General features: G+C 41.8%; 1 protein-coding gene across 1 annotated transcript in view; it reads right to left on the bottom strand.

The window, feature by feature from the left end:
* Positions 1-24,912, bottom strand: part of LOC115003930 (hormonally up-regulated neu tumor-associated kinase homolog) — a 44,986-nt gene extending 20,074 nt beyond the window's left edge. Inside the window, exons 1-2 of the mRNA XM_029425868.1 lie at positions 24,894-24,912; positions 23,555-23,622 (exon numbers count right to left, since the gene is read on the bottom strand). Coding sequence (XP_029281728.1) covers positions 23,555-23,622; positions 24,894-24,912 — 87 coding nt within the window. The remainder of the gene's footprint in view (positions 1-23,554; positions 23,623-24,893) is intronic.
* Between the last annotated feature and the right edge of the window lie 882 nt (positions 24,913-25,794).

Genomic DNA, 25,794 nt, shown 5'->3' with positions numbered 1-25,794 from the left:
CTGAAATAAAGAAAGGCCAAAAAAATTAAATAACACCCGTAGCATGCTTTGATTTAAGGCTGTCTTGGAATTCTTAACTCACGTCTAGACACAGCGGGGAGATATTTAAGTGTTGACGTATCAGATAAACTTGTCTGCAGCATCACTTCCCAACATTTCAAATGCAAAAGAGCTGTTGAGATAGCAAAGATCTAGAAAAGTAGATCCACACCAGTGATTTGAAACAGCAGTAAGACAGAACACTGTAATCAACACTAGTGTATTTAGCCACACCACTAGGCTAACAAATGACGGCAAAACATTTGAAAATGAATATGTTTGCACATATTTTTTCATTTAACTGTTCAGTTATAGTTTCTGTACATGTTGTCTCCCTACTTAATGGTCTAAATGTTTCTTCATAGCATTATCTTCACTGTCAGGAATGTAACATTTTTATTAGAATACTAAATCCTTTAATTTAAAGCCTTAAAAATCTGTAGAAATGTGTGATTTGTAAGCATAGTATTATTAAATTGCTGAAATCTCCAAAATCCCCCAACAATACAAAGACAGCTAACCGAAATGCAAAGACTAAATCTGTCCTATGTAACTTGACCTGTTGGTGTTGACACGCACACACACACACACACACACACACACACACACACACACACACACACACACACACACACACACACACACACACACACACACACACACACACACACACACACACACACACACACACGTCTTTCCCAGAGCTTTACTCCATCACACTGTGCTAATCCCACACAATCCTGAAATGGGAGTTTGTGTCACGGGTGGTTTAGAGGTTTTCTACTGTCAACAAAACACTGGCGAGAGAGAGGAGAGAGAGAGAGAGAGAGAGAGAGAGAGAGAGAGAGAGAGAGAGACACACACATAGAGACAAAAAGAGAGCAAAACCATTTGAGAAAAATACAGAAAGAAAGGGATGAAAAAGAGCACAACCCCTTTGAGCTGAGAGGCTGAAAACGTTGTTGTAACACCAAAAAGTGCACTCCCACTGCCGCTAATGTGGACCGTGTGTCTGTGGCTGAGTGCATGTGTGCAGATGTGCGTCCATGTGTGTGTGTACGTGCAGATGCGCATTTGTGTGTGTGTGTGCTGGAGCGGCCTGCTGCACCGCTCCCAAATTGAAATGTGAAAGAAATGTGTTGGAAGGTGATGACAAGAGTGAAGTGAACCAGTCGTTTCCTGAAGGCTCAGGCCAGATGTGTCGCACACAGAGCCTCAGAAATCTGCAGCACATTTCTGTTTAATAACCAGAATATTTAACCAGGGGGGGGCGGGAAGACATGGGGGAGGAACTGAGGGCGTGTGTGTGTGGCTTTTTTTGTGTGTGCTTACCTGTGTGTGTTAGATGTTTGTGTTTGCTGGAGAAATGTATGTGAGAGTGTGTGTGTGTGTGTGTTTCGGGTCTGGATGGGATGTGTGGTTTATTACTTTAATTGGACTTTTTCAGACTGCAGCGCTGCAGAAAGTGAAGGAAGGGAGAGAGAGAGAGAAAGAAGTCTGACAGACTGATGGCCACACCTCCGATCACCACTCAGGACACACACACACACACACACACACACACACACACACACACACACACTGGGTCTACACACACACACACACACACACACTGGGTCTATTCCATACTGTACTCAGCTACTGACCACAATGCCCGCCACTTCCTCCAGGAGCAAGCCCTGGCGCCTAGAATAACAAAGAAAATATTCAGCTCCATACTGTCTGATGTCTTAATATTTCCAAACCCTCTGTTCTAATATACGCATGATTCATGGATTATTATTTAGGAATACAATCAGATCCTTTTCCACTGATCCTTCTGCTAGTAAAATAAATCTCTTTGAGGAACTGCAGGAGGAAATGATGCAGATTCTGCTAAAGCCAGTATACTGTGGGTACAGCATATTTACCAGGGAGACAGTACATCTTACATTTACTGACTTTTAAGTCTTAAAAACATAAAGAAACTAAAATGGCCCTGGGAGAGCGCTGACCAAGACCAATGGTGCGTTCACTTGCTCCTTGGATTGTCACAATTTGCGAGTTGGGAAGTCGTTCTTTTGACTTCAGTGTGTTCATGAGCTTTAGGTAGTTTGATGTGGTAACAAAATGTACTAAGACATGCTGTATTTCATTGTTCAGAGCGTTCAAACAATATGTTGATAGCTCTTTATATGTTTTTCTTCTGACTTGAGGGGGAAGTCGATTATTCCGACACCAAATGAATGAACAAACATAATCTCCTTGGCGGAGGTAACAAATAATCTGTAAAGCGATGGAAAAGACATACTTAGTTGTTGCTTTTATTGTTTTGTTTTCATTCCATCCTATTATTACTATATATACAAACAGTAACATGATGGACAGCTGGTATTTGTGATTTTAAAACACAGAGAGCAGAGATTAATCAAACAACATATGTTGTTACAAGATCTTCTTCGTCTATTGGCAACAAACCTGTGAGCAAATACAATCTTGACGACCGCTGTTTAACCAGCTGATATACATGTATGGATGCTTATTTAAAGGAACGGTTCAATAGTTTGGCAAATAAGCGATTAACTTTGTATAAGATGATGTAAAAAACAAATATATATATATGTATATAGGCACCTCTAAAGCTCGTAATTAACGCATTGTTTCACCGTTGATTAAACAGAAATGTAAAAGTGTTATGTTTCAGGAGGAGTTTCTTGGCAGCTGGGAGCATGTCTGGTCGCAGGAAAACAACATGGATGAAATAAGACGCGGGCTGGAAACGTCAGAGACTGTTGTGCACACATCTTTACAGAGACCTGGCTCCATCATGGCATCCCTAATCTAGCTACTGCACTTAACGGGCGCACTGCAGGACAGAGCGCAGGACTAAAGTGGGCTGAGAGGAGGAGGACTCTGTGTTTACATCAATGATATTTTGCCGCTCAAACATAGTCAAAGTTGATGGACAATTGTATATGTTAAAGATACCGGCCATATTATCTGCCCAGAGAATTCACCAGTGTTTCCGTTGCTGCTTTTTATATTCTCCCTGATACAATGTAAATAATGCACTACTGTTTTCGTTCTGTTTTGTTATTGTTCATGCTTTTCTCGGGTAGAATAAATGGACTAGGCTACAACTGACTTTCGTTGTGCAACCCTAAATTGCAGAATGACAATAAATAATCTTGGAATCCTGGTTAGTTGCTGGGCAGACAGATGAACTGTTATGAGGGATACATCTTCTTAATTAGTGAGCTCTCGAGGGGATTTGGATAGAGCCAGGTTAGCTGCTTCCAGTCCTTGTTCTGAATCCAGCTCTGACCAGACATGAGTGTGGTATCCATCTTCATGTTGAAGCAAACTTTAGACTGAAGACAGTGTAGGTGGGGGTGTATATATGTGTGTAGGTAATGATGAGACATTGAAATACAATAGAGGAAATCATGAGGAATAAATGTGTTTAAAGGCCTAACAGTTTAATACTCCCAGACAGGGTTTACAACTCTGGAAGCTCTTATCTTTCATTTCATTGATCTTGAGGTAAACAGTAGATATACATCACTACTTCTACAAGTGCATGTATATGACTGGAGTTGACTTTCCGGCAGCAAAATTTGACCCTAGTTCAACTTTTTTGCAGAATATTCTCGGGGGGGAAAAAAGCAAATAACATAATAATAATAATAATAATAATAATAATAATAATAATAATAATAAATATCCCAAATTGTTGAACTACTTTTTAAAATGATCTAAAAATATATATATTTATTACAGAATACATGTACTCATAGCTTCCCAGGCTGTCAACATGTCTTGGCAAATAAATCTGCAGTGAAAGGATGAAAGCACACCGGCCCAATTCCAGTGCTGATGCGGCTCAATGCTAGTTTGAATGCTGCTAACTGGAGCTAAATTAGCTGTCAACAGTCCCAAAACCGAATCGATCCGGCAGCCATATATGGGCCACAGCTAGCTAACATCTTGTCTTTTGGTGCCAGAACACAGCCACGTGTGCCGACACTCAACCACACCAGGACCAACACAACTTGAGTCATCAGCTGCTGCATGTGGATGTTAGATTTTCTAACCCAGAAATGGCTCCACAATCAGCTGCAGCGGGACAGTGTGAATGGCCACATTGTGTGTGTTGGAGAAGAAGAGGTGCAGTTTGTTTGGGCAGGAGGAAGCTGCTATTTACACAAAAAAAGGTGTTGGACCAGCGCACATTTAATTGCTTTGGCTTGTGTGTGTCTGTGTGAGTGTGTAATGAGAGTGTTTAGCTGTGTAAGCCTGCGTGTGTGAACATAATCGCCCATGATATACAACATTATGGCCGTTTCTTAATAGCAGTGTTTTAAGAACGGCCATTAATGCAGCTTGTAAAATATTCCCAACACCACGCCAAACACTCACTTCAACTTCACCTCCCTCTTTCTCTCTCACTCCCTAGCTCTCTCCACCTCGCTCGGCCCCTCTCTCTTTCCCTCACCTCATTTGTGGGAGAATTTATTTAACTCGTTAAAAACAATTCTCTGAATATTCCCAGCTGAGTGACCAGGCTTCCGTTTTTTCCCCCCTCCCCGTCCTCTCTCTCTGGCTTTGTTTTTTTTTCCTCTCTTCTCTTAAACTAACCTGTATAATGTTGTCAGAACTGCTTGAGAATGAAGTGCTAAGTGTTGCTTTTTATGGGGAGGAAACAGACTGGAACAGCGGGTGTGTGTTTTCTGATGACTACTAAACACACACACACATATATATACACATACGTATACACACACACACACACTCAGAAAACCCCGGAGTGAAAATGTTATGAATTACAACCTGTTCACTGATGAGATAGCCCTGCAGCTTGAAGCTAGTAGATCATTAGCGTCTGTGAGTGTGTTGAATTTGGTTACGTGTGTGTGAGCATGTGTTTGTGTGTGTTTTTTAAGGGTTGACAATATCATTAAGGCACCTTGGTGAAAATCTGTTCTCAATTGTTGTGGTGATTTCTGCTGTTTTAATTTGGACAGTAAAGGCGCTGCCAGCTCTACCCGCCGTGATGCCGTGACCACTTAGCAATGTTAACTCCATTCCCATGCACACCCTGCACTCACAAACAAATGTATTGTGTCCATAAAAGCTCGGCACATAATTTGTTTTCCAAAATCGAGATGTGTCATGAGCGAGCAGTCTTTGTTTAAAGGGTGTGAATAATGTGCAGAAAATTACTCAAACTGTCTTTCAAAGAATTGTAAAGCAAAACCCGATGCCCTGCGTGTTTCAGCATCACAGCTTTTAAAATGCAAGTAAACTGGTACAAGAAGAGCATACAGAGACAATAACACAACACAATGGAAGCATTAAAATCACAAATCTAAAAATGTGCAGCGATCGACCAAGGAACTGCTAAGAACATTTTGTTGCAGGGTCTGAAGTTGAGTGCAAGTATGTGTTGGCCAAAAGCTCACAAAAGTCAGAACCAGGCCATGGATAACTTTAAAGTAATGAGTAAAAATCTATTCTAAAATGAACTGGAGACCAATGTAAAGAGGATAAAATAAGGGTTGTGTGATCTCTCTTGTATGTCTTCCTTAAGATGAGAGCTGGCTTTGCTGATCAGGCAGGTAAACAGAAAGTTACACTTATCAATGCTGCAGTAGATGAAAGCGTGAACAACTTTCTCCAAGTTCATTTAAACACGACTGTACTACTTTATCAACATGATCATCTAAGAAAGATCAAATTCCTACTAAACTACTACATTTCTGGCAATTGGCTAATGGCCGTGTGCCAGGTTACCAAATGTATTATTCAAATTCAGATTTTCAGGATTCTGAATTTTCCACTTGGTAAAACAATTTGTGCCTTTTTAGATGTTGTGCATTTATGTGCTTTAGTCATTTGATTAACTATGTTAAAAATGACCATCTAATCTCTAAGGGCTTGTGAAAGTATCAGGAAAACATTGTGCTTTCCTTCTCTCCTCCCTTCCTCCTCCTCCCTTCCCTCCCCCCCCCCTCGAAAACCTCCTCCCTTCCAGGGCTCCCCAAAAAGAAGAAAGAAGTCAGCCCCCTTCCGACCCCAAAAGAAAACACTTCTCCCCGACTCCAACCTCCCCTCCCTCCTCAAGCCTCCGCATCCTTCAATCCTCACTCTCTCCCTTCCTTCCTTCCCTCCTCCTCCCTCCACCCCTCCTCCCTCCCTCCTTCTTCCTCCTCACTCCTTCTACCTCCTCCCTTCCTTCCTCCTCCCTCCTTCCTCCCTCCCTTCCTCCTCCCTCCTTCTTCCCTCCTCCCTCCTTCTTCCCTCCTCACTCCTTCTTCCCTCCCTCCCTTCCTCCTCCCTTCATTCCTCCTCCCTTCCTCCTCCCCTCCCTCCTCCCTCCTTCTTCCAGGCCCTCTGCTGTCCCGGCTGACAGCTGGCTATGAGCACCTCTGACTCCGCCTGAGGATGAGATAAGCTAAAACATGATTGGATGAAACTAAAACAATTCCTGTAGTTAAACTGTGCAGTTGCATCAGAACAAAAATGTATACCGCAAAGCAAATATTGCAATACAATTAGAATAAAAGAAATTGACATCAGATAAATCCCCTTCTTATTAAATATATTAAAGCTTCATCAATAAACTGCACACAGCGCTCTGATGTTTGCCAGCCGAGGATTAAGGATGCAGGACGTTTCTTTTCATTTTACTTTAATTTTAAATTGATTTCCATGGTCTAAAAAAAGCCGCTCATACATCATGTTGGAACATTAGTGGGGTGTAATGGTAGTAATGGTGGTGCTGGTGCTGGTGGAGCAGTGAGGGGTCCTGGGATTCAAACGGAAACCAGATGTATGCTCGGATGGCACGAGTTCCTTCTCCTCAACCAACAGGAAATGGAATTACGGGCGATTATTCACGCTGCTTCCAGCTTCAAATCTCACCTTACATGTCTATGAAATCTTTGTTTTGACTTGCTCAGGAACACGCGCATGTGTTTCTGTGTGTGTCTGTGTGAACGTGATTAGGTATGCGGGGTGTTGGCCGTTAAAGAGAGCTAATAAATTCTGTTCCCTTTCATTAGTGTGTGTTAAAATGGCCAGGCAAAATTAGTTTGTTTGTGTGTGTTTAGGTGTAGCTGAGTCTGACTGTATCTGAGTTAACTAGGTAACATTTTGTGTCTTGAGACAGCATGCAGAATGTCTGCATGTGTTTGTGTGAGTGTGTATTCATTAAGCATGTGTTATGTTGTTAATAGCACACCTCGTTGGCCAGGCAAAATGAGGTCGTAAAACTGGTGAACAGCTATGCTTGTGTACTCTGACTTAACCAAGACTGGTCTTGTGAACATAAAAGTAGTGTGTGTGTGTGTGTGTGTGTGTGTGTGTGTGTGTGTGTGTGTGTGTGTGTGTGTGTGTGTGTGTGAGAGAGTATTGCTTCACCTTCACACAGCTGTGTTGCAGCATGTGCGATGCTAGCATGATGCATTGGCAACTCTTAAAGAAACACTACCATATGTTCACTTTGTTCTCCTCTTTGACCCCAGCCCATTGATTATAGTTACCATGGTTACAAATGTTGGTCGCGGTTGAATTGGAAATTATTTTAAGAGACACTTTCTGATGGATCCACAGGTCAACATATCCTCATACGATGTGTGTGATATCTTAGGAAAAGTAATTGTTTTGTGCATTTTCCTACGAATCTCCAGCATCACGTCAGCAATCAGTGGGTCTGTGCAAGCCCTGTTTCACTTACAGCGCGTACTAAGTATGAACAGTAAATTAGAACAGCCTGCAGAGGTCGAGGTAAAAAATGTTTGCCACTTGGGGGCAGTGGAACAAGCTGTAAACAAACACTGACATATTATCACCTTAATAAAGTTGATAAGGCAACGTCAAACAATCACCTGTTTACATTTATAGGCCATGAGAAATACAGCTAATGCTCCACTATGTTCACCAGTGAGTCCCTAACTGAGTCCGTCTGTTATTTGGTGCGGCCCAGGTACCGTACCGAGGGGCTTTAGAGGTCTCTTTCTGAAAACAGCTGCCTGCTGTGTCCAGAAACAAGAGCGAACTAAAAGATTGAAACAGCTGAAAGATGCTGAAACACACCATAGAGCCAGGTGATACTCTGTGGATTCACCACTACGAGTGTCCCCTTTCACATTACACAGTCACCTGGCCCATTGTGAACATAAACATTGTGATTGGAGCAGCTTTAACTGCCTCTGATGTGTACTAAACATGGAGTCTGTAGTAGCAGGTAAGAGTAGGACGGTACTACTTTTTCTCAGATCCTGCCTATCACCAGGAGCACCGATGATGATGTGTTCACACAGCTGCAATCTCAGATGTGGCCGGTGTAGCAGCTCCTAACTCCACACCTCGCAACGGGATACACTTTATTACAACACACACACACACACACACACACACACACACACACAAATGTGCACGCAGCACCCCTCCCAGTCATGCCTGGCAACTTTGTAGTTTCTCACAGCTCGGTTCCCTGGAATCATAAAAAACGAGGCCAAAAGAATCTAACCTGGATACCTGTGGCATGCTTCAATCATTCTCTGCCCTTTACACAGAGAGGGAGGTGAAACAAGAAAGAAAGTCTTGAATACTTATAGTTTAACCAACTCAAATGTGTGTGCTCTTTAGCAGCTCATTCTGCAGAAAGAAAGTTAGAAAAGGGGAAAAAAGAAGGATGTGGGTGAAGACAGGGCTGCTGCATACTTTTTTAAATCGAGTTTAGTACTTCTTAAGACCATAACACAGAAACAAATAATAATAATAATAATAATAATAATGAGCTGAAAGCAGTGAGGTTTTTGCAAATATCAAACAGAGAAGTTAAAGACTTGTGTGCCTCTCTGGGAAACCGTCTTTAGCGTGACATCATTTGTTCTGTTTACTTAACTCGCTTCTCTCCTGGTTACATTTAAAGCAAAATCCTGACAGCAGCAGGCATGTTGGGAGGAACTGGGCCCCAAAACATATACTATAATAAAGGCTGTATTAGATGAAACGGGTGGCTTTGCCAAGTCAAGACATCACACCTTCAGTGGTGTGAACTTATAGACTGTGCGGATATTAGAAAGACTTTGAACCAGCTACTCAACTTTTACAGTTGGAATTCAGACTAAACAGTTTCCTCCAGTCTCCCTACGATTTACATCCAATGCCACCATTCAGTGCCAACGCAGTGGCATTTACTGTACATACCAAGGTGAGTAAGGCTTTAACCTGGTGTCTTCTTTGCCTGACATTAACCATACTGTATTTGCCATAACCACAATATTACAACAGTAAATGTTACTGTACTGTTGTCATGCACAGATATTGTAGAAAAGAAATAATTTTGAAATTTAACATAATCCAGGGTTTTGCTGAGTAGTCCAATATTAGGCAATATGATTTGTTTTAGATGAAAGAGATTAAAGGGCCAGTTCACCCACATTTTCAACGTTAACCTTTTGTCTGACCAGTACCAACGCAACAGGCAGTCATACTTTGGTAGAGCTTAGTTCTCAAAGAAAACTGTGGAGATAGTGAAGTCTGTGATTTATAGGACATTGTTTCATAGTAAAAACAAAAGAAATGTAATCAGTCAATGCCCACCACGAACCAAACCCAATACAACTGGATTGTTTCTGGATGGCGGCAGAGTGTCTCACTGGTGGATATCTCAAAAGTGGAAATTACGTTTCAATTCCAATTACGAATGCAAATGTGTTGCACCTGAAAATGTATAGACGGTTGTATATTATTTGACTTTGTATCGCTGCAAAGTTGCCAAATCAGAGCAGGCTATGCTCATTTTACTTCATCAAAACAACCTCTTTAGATGTGTGCTGCATTAAGATGCTTGTGTGCCAAGTATAAAAGCTGCAATCATGAGTCAAACTTTTACCATCTGTTAATGAAGGCGGATGGAGCTCGCCTTTAATTTAGTGCAACTTTTATATCTGCTTTTAATGAGCCGTACACCATGTGCGCCAATGTCATATGTTAGCTCGGGTCTTTCCCGTGCTGCCTGCCCGTCTTCCAGTGCTAATGTGCTAATCTGCTGTTTAGTCCAACCAGATGGGCTTCTCCCCCCACACTGGAGGAGGATGGGGGAGAGGGGAAAGAGGGGAGAAGAGGAAGTTACCTGCAGAGATCTCCCCTCATTAAAAATCCTTCTGTCGAAATTACACACCCTGCACTCAGCCCCTCCCTTCCCTGTTTCTCATTCTCCCATCCCCCTTTCCCAGGATAACCAGGCAAACTTTTATTAGGCATTGACAGCCTCAGTCAACCAAAATCTTAAAATCTCTTTCACTCTTGTCTCGATCTCGCACTCTTTCTCTGTGTAGCTATTTACTTCCTTCCAATTACTCGCTCAAACCCATCTAGAGCTAACGTATGACCGTTAGCCCGAATAAAGTCGTCATACTTTGGCATCCACATCACAGGCCTGTTGGCATATGCGCTGACTTCACATAAAACTAACACATTCCTTGCCGTAGATGAGAATAAAAAGAGAGCTAGAGTTGAAAGCGAGCAAGATCTGAGAGCTGGAGTGATATATAGGTGTAGAAACACAATATGTAAAAAAAAAAGAAAGAAAGAAAGATAAAAAAAACACATATGAAACCCAATCAGGGAGACCACACATACTCTATCCATCATTCACACACATACATCATACATGCACATACTAACAGCTCTCTTGACGATGCCCTCTATACGTCTATCAAGTTCAGACCATCATGCATGAGCGCACTCAACGAGCAAAGGGAGGTGTAGGGCCGAGGACAGGGGGAAAGAAGGATGGAGGGGAGGATAGGAGGAAAGATGGAGGGGGGGGAGGGTGTAAAAACCTTCCTTGGACGGCAAATAAGAGAGGACTGTTTAAAAGCCTGATTAAAATTCTGCTCTTTAAGTGGGCTGTTGACAAAAAAAGGACAAAAAAGGGAGTGAAAGAAAGAGAGGAGGAAGGCCAGAGGAGTGCAATGCTGTGAGGCAGCGCTGATTCTGAACAGACTGTTTAACAACAGAAACTCCGCTTAGAGAAAACTCCACGAAGCTTGTTGAGAAATCCCCCGACATCACGCGAGAAAAGGACAGAGGGAGAAAAAAAAAAGAGCTGCTGAAAACCTTCATATAAAAATGTTGAACTCTTAGAGAAACGTGACCGAGGTTAACGGTGGCCATCTCACACACACACAGGCTCCATCTTTCATCACAAGACAAGGATTTCTTTTCCTGGACTGTCTACACACTCACACACTCAAAACCAAACCGCTGGACTAAAAATGCTCCTTGTCATAGTCTATTAGGAATAAATTTGCTGTGTCCACACAGTTGTTTCTTTTTTTTTCCCCATTTCAACCCCTTTCACCCTGTTTTGATTGCTCACTGGATTTGGTCCTCTCACTGTCTCATAGCATTTAGGAGGATTCAGCTGCTGCCATCAGCCACACGGCAGTTTAATCAAAAGGTAACATCAGGACTGTTTTCCAAAAGGGCTTGTGAGTGTACTCCCACAATCCATCTTCTCCTGTCTGCGAGATCTTCTCCTCCTCTACCTTCTTCTTTGCGTCTTGATCTGAAAACTACCATAAATGTAAAGTAAAAGGTGTGACATTTTGCAAATCAGTCCAACTGAATGCCAAATGCCACCTATTACAGAGCGAGATAGCGCAAAACCAACTCATGAAATGGAAAGAAATCCCAAATATTAAGTTTTCAATAGTTTCCAGTGATGGTTGGATAGGGTGATGGGTAGGAAACATGCAACCCTTTCGCCAGACACAATTTTGGACAATTCTGCAAGAACTTGAATGACTTGGTCCAACACTAACTGACTGAAGGCGGAATGTGTGGTACCGACCCACCTGCACCAAAGAAAGAGGACAGCATTTCAGCTGTTGGGATCCTCACAGTATGAAGATTGAGCTAATGGACTCAATTTCCCATGATCCTTTGTATCAAGACCCTTCCTCACTTCCTGCAACCTGATATCACCATTCCCACCTAGGTGTGAAAACTCAGCCGATGATGAATGAATGCGTATTTCGGCCTGTGGAAAGCACACCACCGAAGCCCGTAGCATCGGATGACTCGTTACTTAATGGCAGAGGACGCGATAGGCCTATCCAAAGTAGTGCATACAGCGGCTCTCCACAGCTGGCTAGCCGTCACAATAGGAGCAACAAGTAGTTAGCAAGGAGCTAACTTTATTCTGCAAGGTAACAAATGGGACGACCGGTCTCCTCCGTCTTGCACTCAGCTGACTAAGCTGTAAACAGCACAAAGACACAACAACTTGACTGTCAGCACGCCACAAAACAAAGACAGCACGCTGCTTTTCTACATCTCAGAGGATTCACCAGCTAAGCTAAAATCTGAGAGCAAAGTAGCCTTTGTATTTATTAACTGAACATCCACTGGGCGAAGTATATTTTATATACATTAACTTTACACAGCTAAGTAAGCATAGAACCGCTATATACAGTGAAGGAAATAAGTATTTGATCCCTTGCCGATTTTGTAAGTTTGCCCACTTACAAAAAATTGAACAGTCTATAATTTTAATGGTAGGTGTATTTTAACAGTGAGAGACAGAATATCAAAAAGAAAATCCAGAAATTTACATCATATAAAAGATATAAATTGATTTGCATTTAATGGTGGGAAATAAGTATTTGATCCCCTTGCAAAACATGACTTAGTACTTGGTGGAGAAACCCTTGTTGGCCAGCACAGAGGTCCGACATTTCTTGTAGTTCGTCACCAGGTTTGCGCACATCTCAGGAGGGATTTTGGTCCACTCCTCTTTGCAGATCCTCTCCAAATCCTTCAGGTTTCGAGGCTGATGTTTGGCAACTCGAAGCTTCAGCTCCCTCCACAGATTTTCTATGGGACTAAGGTCCGGAGACTGGCGAGGCCACTCCATCACCTCAATGCACTCCTTTGTTGCCATGGCCATATTTTTTGGGTTATTGTCATGCTGGAAGACCCATCCATGACCTATGTTCAGTGTCCTGGTTGAGGGAAGGAGGTTATCGGCCAAGATTTTACGTTACATGGCCCCGTACATCCTCCCCTCGATGCGGTGAAGTCGTCCTGTCCCTTTAGCAGAGAAACATTCCCAAAGCATAATGTTTCCACCTCCATGCTTGACGGTGGGTATGATGTTCTTGGGGTTATAGTCGGCATTTCTCTTCCTCCAAACACGGCGTGTTGAGTTGATGCCAAAGATCTCAATTCTGGTCTCATCTGACCACATCACCTTCTCCCAAGCCTTCTCTGCATCATTCAGATGTTCATTGGAAGCTTCAGGCGGGCCTGTACATGTGCCTTCTGGAGTAGGGGGACCTTGCAGGCGCGGCAGGATTTTAATCCATTACGGCGTAGTGTGTTACCAATAGTTTTCTTGGTGACTGTGGTCCCAGCTGCCTTGAGATCATTGACAAGTTCCTCCCGTGTAGTTCTTGGCTGATCCCTCACCGTTCTCCTGATCATCGATACCCCACGAGACAAGATCTTGCATGGAGCCCCAGACGAGGGCGATTCATGGTCATTTAGTGTTTCTTCCATTTTCGAATAATTGCAGCAACAGTTGTCTCCTTCTCACCAGCTGCTTGCTGATAGTCTTGTAGCCCATTCCAGCCTTGTGCAGGTCTACAGTCTTGTACCTGATGTCCTTAGACAGCTCTTTGGTCTTGCCCATGGTGGAGAGGTTGGAATCTGATTGATTGATTCTGTGGACAGGTGTCTTTATACAGGTAACGAGTTGAGACAGGTGTCTTTTATACAGGTTGATGATTAGGAGTACTTTCTTAAAGCGAAAGGACTCATCTAACCGGTCTGTCAGAGCCAGAATTCTTGTTGGTTGCAAGGGGATCAAATACTTATTTCCCACCATTAAATGCAAATCAATTAATATCTTTTATATGATGTAAATTTCTGGATTTTCTTTTTGATATTCTGTCTCTCACTGTTAAAATACACATACCATTAAATTTATAGACTGTTCATTTCTTTGTAAGTCGGCAAGGGATCAAATACTTATTTCCTTCACTGTATGTATTCAAATCAAATCAAATCAAATGTATTTATATAGCCCAATATCACAAATTATACATTTGTCTCAGTGTGCTTTACAGACTGTACAGGTTACGACACTCTCTGTCCTTAGACCCTCGCATCGCACAAGGAAAAACTTCCTAAAAGAAACCCCATAATTAAAGGGGGAAAAATGGAAGAAACCTCAGGGAGAGCAACTGAGGAGGGATCCCTCTCCCAGGACGGACAGACGTGCAATAGATGTCATGTGTACAGGATAAACAACATAGTACAAATACAACATTTGACAGAAATTATGTTGTGTTGAAAAAGAGAAAGTATGGATGAATCCAGGAAAATGTCAAAAAGGCTTCCAGGTGTCCAGCAGGACCAGGGCAGCAGACGCAGCCACGATTCATGATCCTGACGTAAACTTTATCAGTGGCAACCTGCCACATGAGACACAGAAACTCCGGGGATGATACCCCGGATGATGAGTTAGTAACATACATTTACATAAATGCATACAGATAGAGAGGGAGAAGAAGAGAGGGAGGGGAGGAGAGAGGAAGAGAAGGAGGAGACCAGGGAGGTGTCCCCCGGCAGTCTAAGCCTATAGCAGCATAACTGGGGGCTGATCCAAGGCAAACTTGAGCCAGCCCTAACTATAAGCTTTATCAAAAAGGAAAGTCTTTAGCCTACTCTTAAATGTGGAGAGGGTGTCTGCTTCCCGAACACAAACTGGAAGCTGGTTCCACTGGAGAGGAGCTTGATAGCTGAAAGCTCTGGCTCCCATTGTACTCTTAGAGACTCTAGGACAGTGGTTCTTAAGCTGGGTTCGATCGAACCCCAGGGGTTCGGCAGGGGTCAAGACACACACAGTATAGCCCGGTTCACACTAGCAATGTCGGGCCGTTTTTGTCTGTCGTCAAAAAATTGGCTGCCGACAATTTGGCAGCACGCCATTTTTCTTCGCCGTGTTAGATTACAAATATTTAGTTGCTTAGTAAAAATGTGTTAAACAAAATAAATTCAGCCCACTTGTATTATTCGTGACGTCACGCTCTGCTTGGCCATCAGCTGATCACGCCACATTGCTTGGCTTTGATATCTGTGCTGCAGGGAACTTGGTGCGCTCAGTAGTCGACTTGTGGCTGTTGTGATTGTACGTCATTTGTGATTTTCTTTTAATCTTTCAATCCCTTCATACTAACTATGTCGAGCAAAAAAAGAAAGTGGTTGGACGAATACGTACAATATGGATTCACGTGTATAAAGGAAAGTGATGGGAGTCAGCGTCCTCAATGCATGATTTGCAATGCCAAGTTGAGCAATTCTAGTCTAGCACCGGCAAAACTAAAGGAACACTCCCTAAAGCTGCAAGCTGAATCGTGTTTTTGCCATGCGTGTGGAATTAGCCCTGTTTTTGCGAGAGTACCAACATTGCCACGCAGATTGCTTCGAAAATTCTGAGTTCATTCTCATTTTGCCGTACATGGCCGATATTTTCGATGCTCTCAATCATCTCAAATCGACAGATGCAGGGCGGTGGAGTGAACATCATCGAAGCGGAAGAAAACCTGAAGGCGTTTTAAAAAAAAGCTACCTTTATGGAAACAACGAACAGAGAACGATAACTTGGCAAACTTTCCCCTGTTGGACGACTGTGTAAGTAAGATCGAAGACGTGTCTGGAATTGGAGATATTTCTGTACCTGGGGAGCTGAAGCAAGCAATTGCCATGCACTTAGATGAGCTCGCAAAGTCTCTCAACGGATACTTCCCCACCAGAGAGTCATATCCAGCATGGGTGAGACAGCCGTTCACGTTTAGTGTTTCGACAGCAGATGTCAACGATGAATACCTCGACGAAATCATTGAACTTCAGCAGAGCCAGCTTCAACAGCAACTCTTCAGAACAACAACGCTCTCAACGTTTTGGTGTCACCAAATCGTACCATACCCTCTTATTGCTAAGAAAGCCCTTGAGATATTCATACCGTTTGTTACAACGTATCTTTGCGAGCAATCCTTTCCAAGGATGGTAGACATGAAAACTAAGAAAAGGAGCAGACTTATTATTGCGAAATGATATGAGAGTGGCACTTGCCAAGGTGAAGCCACGCATTTCTGAACTTGTATCTGAAAGGCAACAGCAAAAGTCACATTGATTTGCAGTAAATATTCATTGAGTTATGTTTTTGTGTGAAATTCATGTTTTGTTGGTTTTGTTCTTTGAACACAGTGATTTTGTGTGCAACTGATGCATGGTTCATTTTGTGCACTAATAAAATATATACCTATGTTTTGAAGAAATCATATTTTATTTTTCCAATTACGAAGGGTTCAGTGAATGTAACGAAGTTTGCAGGGTTCAGTACCTCCAATAAGGTTAAGAACCACTGCTCTAGGAACTACAAGTAACTCTGCAGTCTGGGAGCGCAATGCTCTAGTTGGTTTATAAGGTACTATGAGATCTTTAAAATATGCTGGAGCCTGACCATTCATTGCTTTGTAAATTAGGAGAAGGATTTTGAATTCTATTCTGAATTTTACCGGGAGCCAGTGCAGAGCAGCTAATACAGGAGTAATATGATCCCGTTTCCTTGTTCTTGTCAATACACGTGCCGCTGCATTTTGGATCAACTGAAGAGTCTTAAGCGACTTTTTGGGACAACCCGATAACAATGAGTTGCAGTAATCCAGCCTTGAAGTAACACATGCATGGACTAGTTTTTCTGCATCATTTTGAGACAGGATGTGTCTGTATTGTACTGTATTGTGTAATCTGTTGTATTAAGCTAATGTGTAACCTTAGGTTGTTTCGCTAGTTGATGTGCTAATATTGTACACAAAGACAGAGTCGCATGCACACTAACATCTTCTTAGCCCGGCACCATTATCACACACGTTACAATCGCACAATCATTTGCAGCGACACACACAGCTATAAGGACTCAAAGCTCGTGCTTTATATGTCCCTTTGTGTTCTACAGTGAAAATCCTTCAACTCTTACTAGCTATTGATAGCTAGTCATTGTGTTTGTAGTTATTCATTTAATTATTAATCAGATTTCACAGTTTTGTTACCATTGTGAGAAGGGGCATTTGACCTTAGTGGAGGTCTGTGCTCTCCGAGTGCCCTTTTAGTTACTTTAGCTTATATTTTAAGGGGAGAATGTATTTTGCTTTTGAAATTGATATTATCAGCAAAACATTATGCTTTCTCTAGGTGACCATCACATATTCTCCAAGGCCTTTAGCAACTACCAGACGACATTTATCATTTGTTCCTCATTAAATCATTCAACATGAGTTATAGATATTCCAATAAAGTAAATCAGATTGCTGCTCTCATTCATCTCCAGCATTTATGTTGCAGACTAACTCACAGAAGGAAACATTGTGACTGGTTTCTGTGGCTAAGTTTTGGTTCATAGAGTCAAGGTTTCCAAAACATTTTCAAATCAAGACCCGTCTAAAATAAATTCTGTTTCATGCCGCTGCGCCAAGGCTGATGAAAACATTCAAACTCAGCAGAAAAGAAGCGTGACCCATTTAAGGCTGTAAACTGCAGTTAAGAATCCAAGCTATAAATCACAGGTCTGACTTTGGCCCCAGCTTCAAAAGGAAGTTCAATAAATACAATCAACACATAAAAGCATATATTTTCCCTCAATATCTGTCTATCAGTGCACCGGCCTCTTCAGACAGGCGTGTGTGGAACATTGTCTTTTGACCCAAACACATGTATAACTACAGCAAACATGCCCTAAACAGTCCTCTACACTCTTGATTTATGAAATAATTACAGTGTCTTGTTTCCTTACTGTACTTCTGTCTACTGTTTGAAATACAGGCAGCACACTGGCATAAATTCTTAAAGCTGACCCAGGGGAAAAAGTGTGGAAAGGATAGAGGGGAGACACTGAAAGAGAAGGAGAGAGATGGAGATAGAGGGGAGAGACATGAAGTTAGAGAGGAAGATGGTATAGAAAGGTAAGGATAGATAATCATTAGGCTGTTAGCAATTATGCTTTGCATGTTCGCCATTAATAGCACAAATACTTTAAGGCTCCAACACTTATATTCTACTTTTTCCCAGGCATGTAAACATTCATCTCTGTGCAGCCCAAGAGACTGCCTGTTGTAATAACCTGCTCTGCTCAGAGCCCATTATGAAAGGGAAACAAACTGTCACATACACCATTAACTGTTCCTACAACCCCCAGTAATACACGGGTGTTTTTAAAAAACCAATAAATGTTGTTTACATAGCCAAAGAGTCAAAGGACACGGATACTGATACTCCCTGACAGTAAAGCCTGCTGCTAATCTGTCTATGTCGAACCAAAGAACTTTTTCTTGGCTCAGCAGCGCTAGGAACCTCTGAAACTGGGCTTTCATAGCGCCACACAGTCAGGACAGATTTAGCTGAGAACGTCTGATTCTGAGCCCTAATGCTGTGGCTTTATGTGATGTTTCTTTTGTAAAAGATGTGGTTTGTGTGTGCATGTGTGTGCACTTGTCACACAAGCACTGCTTAACTTCCTTATTCCATCAAACACATAGGTCTTATGTACCTCATTTTAATCCATGTGGCTGAGAATAAATACAGCTGGGCTTCATCACTTAAAGAAAAATTAACAATATACAGATGCCACAGAGCAAGATAGACTGGAGCTTTCATGCATCTAGCATCATTAAGATCTGTCATGGGCGGGAATTATATAGTATTGTGCATATAACCGGATTCAATATAGTGACACACTGTACAATATATGTGTGTATATATATATATATATATATATATATATATATATATATATATATTAGGGCTGTAAAGCTATTAAAACAATTAATCTAATTAATTACAAGCTTTGTGATTAATTATATATATATATATCTATATATATATCTATATATATATATATATATATATATATATATATATATATATATATATATATATATATATATATATATATATATATATATATATATAGATATAGATATATATATATATATATATATATATATAGATATAGATATATAGAGATATAGAGATATAGATATATTTCAGGCTTGAAGTTCTCCGACGGTTCAAACATTCTTTGCTGCAGGAATCGCACAGAACAGAGCAGAGCATCAACAGTTACATCCGGGACTTTATTAAATTTAAACGTTCCATTCACTGGGCCAAGTAACGTTTTCTCATCCGCTTCATCATGTTGACGAGGCTGCTGTGGCGACGTCGCGTCGGTGACGTAAAGAGTCGGGGAACATCAAAGAGCGCGATTAATTTGCATTAATGTTTGTGTCGCATAATTTTTTCTGTGATTAATTGATCGAAATTAACGCGCTAATTCGACAGCCCTAATATATATATAGTTGTTATGAAATAACATAACATAATAAATAATAAGTAAGCAAACAGTTACTTTTTTATAAATGTACATACAGATATCATGTTACATCAATAACATTTATTTAAAGTTGTGTTTCTCACCCTCTGACAAATGTATGTCTCCAGCTCATTTATTGTGTGCGCATCAACTCCTGAGGGAAATATCTAGCTGCCAGATGCTTCGCTATTTTCACCAACTAGTTGCTAACAAAGACTATATATCAGTGGTGGGCCGTCAGGGCCAGCAAGGCCTTCTCTGCTGGCCTAAACATCATCAGAATATAAATTTAATTTTGATATATTTTTTCCACAAATATGTATTAAATTATTCCCCAGTAGTCTATTCTCTTCATTTCATAGCTTTCCTCTTGGTTGCGCTGCTTCCAGCCTCAGTTCGAGATTTGGAGGTCTGGCCTTTATGTTAGAGCTTTTATCCAATCATATTTCAGCCATCATGTGTTGCCAGGGTCCAAGAAATGCCTTAGACTACCCTTAGGTCTTCAGAATCAATAGTGCGGGCGCCTGTAGCTTAAAGTGAACGGAAACAAACTGGCGTTAACCAATCAGATTTCGAGTTGGTGACACTGGGGCCAGCTAGCAGGCGTACGAGAACGTCAGAACGTGCACGTCTTTTGATTGGATACGCACTATTGAGAGGCAGAGCTATCAAACTGAACTTGGACAAGCTAATTTAGATTTCTACAAGCTGTTTTTTTTCAACCCACAATGGCTGAAGGAGGAGAAGAGATCGATTTGGTTGCAGATATAATTACAACGCCATTTTCAAGATGAACTTTTCAAGAAAAGATAGACATCGTGAGAAGAGAACAGCCAACCCCGATGCTAGCGAGCCTATCACAGGGTTTGTCCGCCAATTTCAAATTAGTAACTACGAGCGGTACCCCTGGCTCGCAGCCTCCGAGAGGCACTGCACATTGTACTGCTGGGAATGCCTGCTATTTACAACTGATCGATTTGGTGTTTGGAGCCACACAGGGTTTGGAAACTTGAGTTGTCTAACCAAGGCAGCAACGAGACACCAAAGCACGGCTGGGCACTTACAAGCAACAGTGCTTTTGAAAACCTTTGGGACACCCGAGTGGATCTACAGCTCAACGAACAAATGCGCAGGGAAACGGAGCTCCACAACGAAAGGGTGAACAAAAATAGGGAAATGCGGATTTGTTGATTAGAAATGCTTCGGAAATATTAATATAACTCTGTTGTACTTGACTATGTTAGGGTGATGCAACGCCCGGTTATGCTGCGTTTCTGTCTAAATGTATAGTTTCTAGAGCCATGGCGTCATAATGATGGTATTAAGAGGTGGAATAATTCAGGTAGGACTGTGTAGGACATCACTGAAGGCCTAGGTGGGAAATGCACGGCCCGCCACTGCTGTATATGATAATTGGATGTCGTCACTGTGGTGTCACCCGTTGGTTTGTGGACTATCGTTTTGAAGTTTAGCATTTTGGCCTTTGCAATCTTGGTGTTTTGGAACCAGAAGTGATCATATTTGGAAGAGAGGGTGGAACAGGGAAAGTGCAAAGCCCAGCGGGGCCAGGTACCGCTAGAATAACGTTAAGTTACCAGTTAACACTTTTAGAAGGTGCATCCGTAATTCATTTTAACTTGGATATCAAATGGGATGCTAATTTTAGAAAGTGAAAACAGGCTTCTTTTTTCTCTTCTCTTTCTCTTACTGGAAGAAATTGATAGCCGACTGCTGAAGAGTGTCTTTTAGTGCTAGGTTTAGTGGTAGCGACGCCATGGTAGCGACTTGTCAATCACAAGGTAGCCCTTATTTACCTTACCCTGTTTATCATCTATTTTACTCTAAATTGGACCATAAATTCCAAAAGAACATACTGCATAGAAAAAGACTTGAAACTAGTGATTGAGCCCATAAAGTCATTAGGAAAATGTTTACTGAGGTAATAAATCAAGTGAAAAGTAAGGTAATTTTCTTATAGACTTCTATGCAATCTGACTTCTTTTTGCCCCCTGCTTGCCATTAGAAAGAATGCAGGTTTCACTTTTCAGACCTGGAGGTTGCCTCTTGGTTGCTAACTTTGTCTGCTGGTGCTGAGCATGTAGCTAGTGTGGCTGGAAACAGGGTTAAGGACAACTGAGTTTTCTGGCTGAAAAAACTAAACATTATGCTAAAATACCCTAAAATACTTGTTAGAGCTGAGAGGAACTGCAGAGGTGCGTGATATGTGGGCACACCATTACTCTCTGTAAAAAGTAATTTGATCCAGGGAGGTCAAAGGTCAGTAGCCTATCAGGTACAGGTGCTCCTGGAACTGGGAGGGGTAGAGAGGATATAAGGAGCGGCCCTCAGACTGAAGGACAATCTCTCTATTAACTAGCCACTCTGTTTCCACGTGGTAAAAACCATCTTCCAAAAATGTTATCTCACCTCAACACAACTAGACAACATGCAAACCAACAAGCATGTTGAACCTTGGTGTGTTGGCGTGACGTCAGCAGGTGTGGTCAGCGCCATCCAGCTGCATCCTTTTTCTGCAGGGGTGTGAGCAACATCCTCACTGCCTCATTAACAAATCATAAAATCTTCACATGGGCATGTGTGTGGTTGTGAGACAATGTTCAGATGATCAGTCCAAGTGAAAGATGAAAGAGTGAAGTTACACACACTTACACACTTAAAACTCAACTGTGTCAAAATGTGTTCGCTTTCTGGAGTAATTAGAGGGTTGAGTGAAGGGCTGCCAGTGTCACAGCGAGTGTGCGGCCAAAATAAAGTCAACAACTCTTCATTTGCTAAGATAAAAGTGAGAATAGTGATATGGAGGTGATGGAGTGATAGATCGATAAATGATGAAAGATGGATTGGCAGATTGGGACAAAAAAGCCAAAACAAAAGCTGAATCTTATTCTCTGCTCTATTCTACAATACTGTACTAGTAGAGAATAGAGTAGGAATGTCATACTATTATTCCACTCTATAAACATCAGTCCAAACCATATCCCCAGTAAATTCTTCAGCTTTAATATCATTTTTCTGTCAGTATATGTGAACCATTTATTTGCCGCCTTTCTCCCTCCATCTGTTAGAAGCAGTCAACATCTTCAGATTTAATTTGGAGCCACAATGACACGTGGCAGTTTTGCAAGGGATGAAAAATATCCCCCAGCCCTTAATATATGGTGAAACCCTATAGTTGTGAATACAGAAACTGTATAAAACGCATATACGCACACTTACATGTGCGTGTGCGAATGGGCTATAATATGTTTGGACAGAGAAGGATGCCAGGCAGTGCCCGTTAAAGGCTCTAATGTGGCGGTGGTTTCATGGTGGTTGGCACAGATCAGCAGGAAGAGGGCAAAGAGAGGGATATAAAAAACGAGGGAGTGATGGGAGAGAGGGGGAAAGAGAGGTGGTGGGGGGGGGGGGGGAGCAGGCTAAAGAAAGAGGGCTATAGTTACAGAGGCACACCACAGGCATCAAACAGTGGTGGATATATGAATTTTCTCTCTCGCTCTCTCTCTGTCCTCACTTCATCCCTCTCTTTCTTCATCCCTCCCTCTCTCTGGGTGAACGGCCCTTTCACAGTGTGGTCCTGGGGTGATCAGAGTGGACCCTGCCCTCTCTCACTCCACTTTCATTCTCTCCCAGTCTTTCATCCCCGTCTTTTCCTTTTGCCGTGGAGAGAGAGGAGGGGGGAATCAAAACAGTCATACTTCCCCTAAACTCATCTTTTATTAATCAGACCTCAGCGGCGTGTCTGGGGGGAAGAGTGACGCATGCTGGTTTGCGAGTTTAAAATGCGCCTGTAGCGAACTCACACACAAGAACATGCAACTGACCGCTGACAAATGCCTCGGGGTGTTTCATATTTCCTCCGCTGCATAACAGGCCATCACAAAAAACACCAGAGTGCTCAGTTTGTGCCTGAGTATGTGTCAAAGAGAGAGACAGAGAGAAAGAGAAAAAGGAATTAGGGAGACAGATGACTCGACTGCACCACACGACCTCCTCCCTGCCATTCATAAAGCCCCTCTCTTCTTTTTCCTATCTCCCTTACACACTTGCACACACACACCGACTCACAGGCGGAGCGGATATTCTGGGTGGTGTTATTCCAGGTGTGGAGTCGTTGAGGTCTCCATGCTGTGACCCTGTTATCCTGGGAAGAGGGAGAGTATTAGAGGCATGCCGGGAGAGGAAGAGACTCTATATCAAAAACACATTTCACCCCGAGGTTGTATCACTGCAGCTTATATGGCTACAAATAAAGAGATGAACACTTATGTATACACGTGCACACACATTTGTGATTGCAACATGTGAATGCAATATGTCTGTACTGACCCTACTGATGGACTTTATCAAGCATTAACTGGAAAAGGTTGACCAAACTCATTCTTTTTTTTGTTGCCAAGTACTACGCCAGTTATCAAACTGCTTTAAGTAAAAGTGAAAGAGAAAAGAAAAGTCGTTCACTTCTAGTTTAAAAATAAAAGCTATTTATCAATTTATTCACAACTTAAAAACTCTGTTTTAAGAATAGCAGTGCTCTCTGGTTGGTTAAGAGTAGATGTCTGCAGTACACACAGACATTTTTTTGATTAATTATAAAAAAAAAACATCATTGCTCATGATACATCACCTGAAGCACTTTTTTGCATTTTTCACGGGTGCAAACGACAAGGATAAAGCATTGATGTTTGCAAAAACCTTCTGATTTCTTCTGATCGTATGTTTTCTCTGATGTTCTTTGTCTACAGCAGAACGTAGCATTTGTAGGATTTCTTTCATTTATGTTTTTGCATAAAAACAACACTGAGTAAAATCTATTTTGTTTTTGTTTTGTATTAAGAGATATATATATATATATCAGGCAGAGTAAATCATTGTGTCTGTTTGGAATGGGGTTAAAAATGATTATTTATGTGATCACCTGAGAGCTCCTCTTAAAGGTTTCTGTTCCGTCAGAGCTGCCTGACAAATGAATATCATTGCTCACACACAGCAAAGCTAATTCTCAGAGGTTTGCTAAATACGGGCCCTGGTCAAAGTCAGCTTTGCAACCCAGTGACTACTTCATTAAATTGTGAATGAGTGTGCATAATGCATCCTTAAAGATTTGATGTAGTGAGTCTCATTCAGAGTTTGTTCTTCCTCTCCACAGTAAAAACTTTGTAATTACGACCAATTAGATCCTCGGAAAGGCTTAAATATAGTAACCAGCACTGGCGAGAAAACATTGAAATGCTTTTTTTGTACCAAGGTAATAAAATGTTGTATATACAAATGCATGTTTTGTGCAAGCTTTAACGCAGACATTTCTTAAATATAGTAATAAAACAGAATTCCTTAAATCTGCGCTAAATGCTAGTTAGCTCTGGGCTGGATGTCGAACGCAGGCAGGGAGGAGAGGCAGGCTTACCGGAGGCCTTTGCCTCCATTTCTCAATTTTAACGACTCCGTTCTTTGATTAAAAAATGCCTAAACGGTTCCAGTTGAGCTAGAGAAAGAGAAAAGGAATAAAAACTCCAACATCTAAGAGATGAAAATAACCGTTGTTCTCTGGTTTTAAGAGGCACGTGTGCTGGGGTTGGCCTTAGACGTCAGTTACGAGCTGCAGATGTTTGTATGGTTTTATATGATTGTTGTTATTTTCAAATCGCGGCATTTCCGTGATAAGCTTTGCACTCATTAGTGTGTGTGGGTGTGTGTGCGTATTTGCATGTGTGTGTATCTGCATGTGTGTGATTGTGTGGGTGAACGAGAGAGAAACTTCCAAAGAAAAAGTCTGGAGTCCTTTGAACTTAATTAACCAGAGTTTTAATCTGTGTGCTTTTTAGCAGCTCATTATGCAGCCTAATCACAGGAAACTATAGAGGTGGTTACACACAATGATAGACTACCCGCACATACACACTCACTCACACACACACACACACACACACACACACACCCTACAAACACCTATGAATTAAAGTATTCTTTGGCAGTGAACAATAAGGGGGTAATCAAAACCTCTGCATACACAATCCTTCCCTGTAATGATCTCATGCACACACACACACACACACACACACACACACACACACACACCGCTCAGATCAAATCTTGATGTGATTTCACGAGTTATGAGAGGAGAAAAAATGTTTCACCTCTTCTTCGCTCGATGGAGAAAGTCGTAAAAACAGCACCTGCTCGCATGTTCTCTCCCCACCCTGACCGCACCTCCTCTCTGTCTGTCTTCGAGGCACTGAGGTAATGAGACGAGTTGTTTTGTTGTTGTTTTAACGGCATAAAACAAATTACATTTCCTTTTTAGTCCG

This window comes from Cottoperca gobio, chromosome 24 (genome assembly GCF_900634415.1).
Source record: "Cottoperca gobio chromosome 24, fCotGob3.1, whole genome shotgun sequence".
NCBI lineage: Eukaryota > Metazoa > Chordata > Actinopteri > Perciformes > Bovichtidae > Cottoperca > Cottoperca gobio.
The sequence above is the reverse complement of the archived record's forward strand: the minus strand, read 5'-3'. Positions and strand labels throughout refer to the sequence as shown.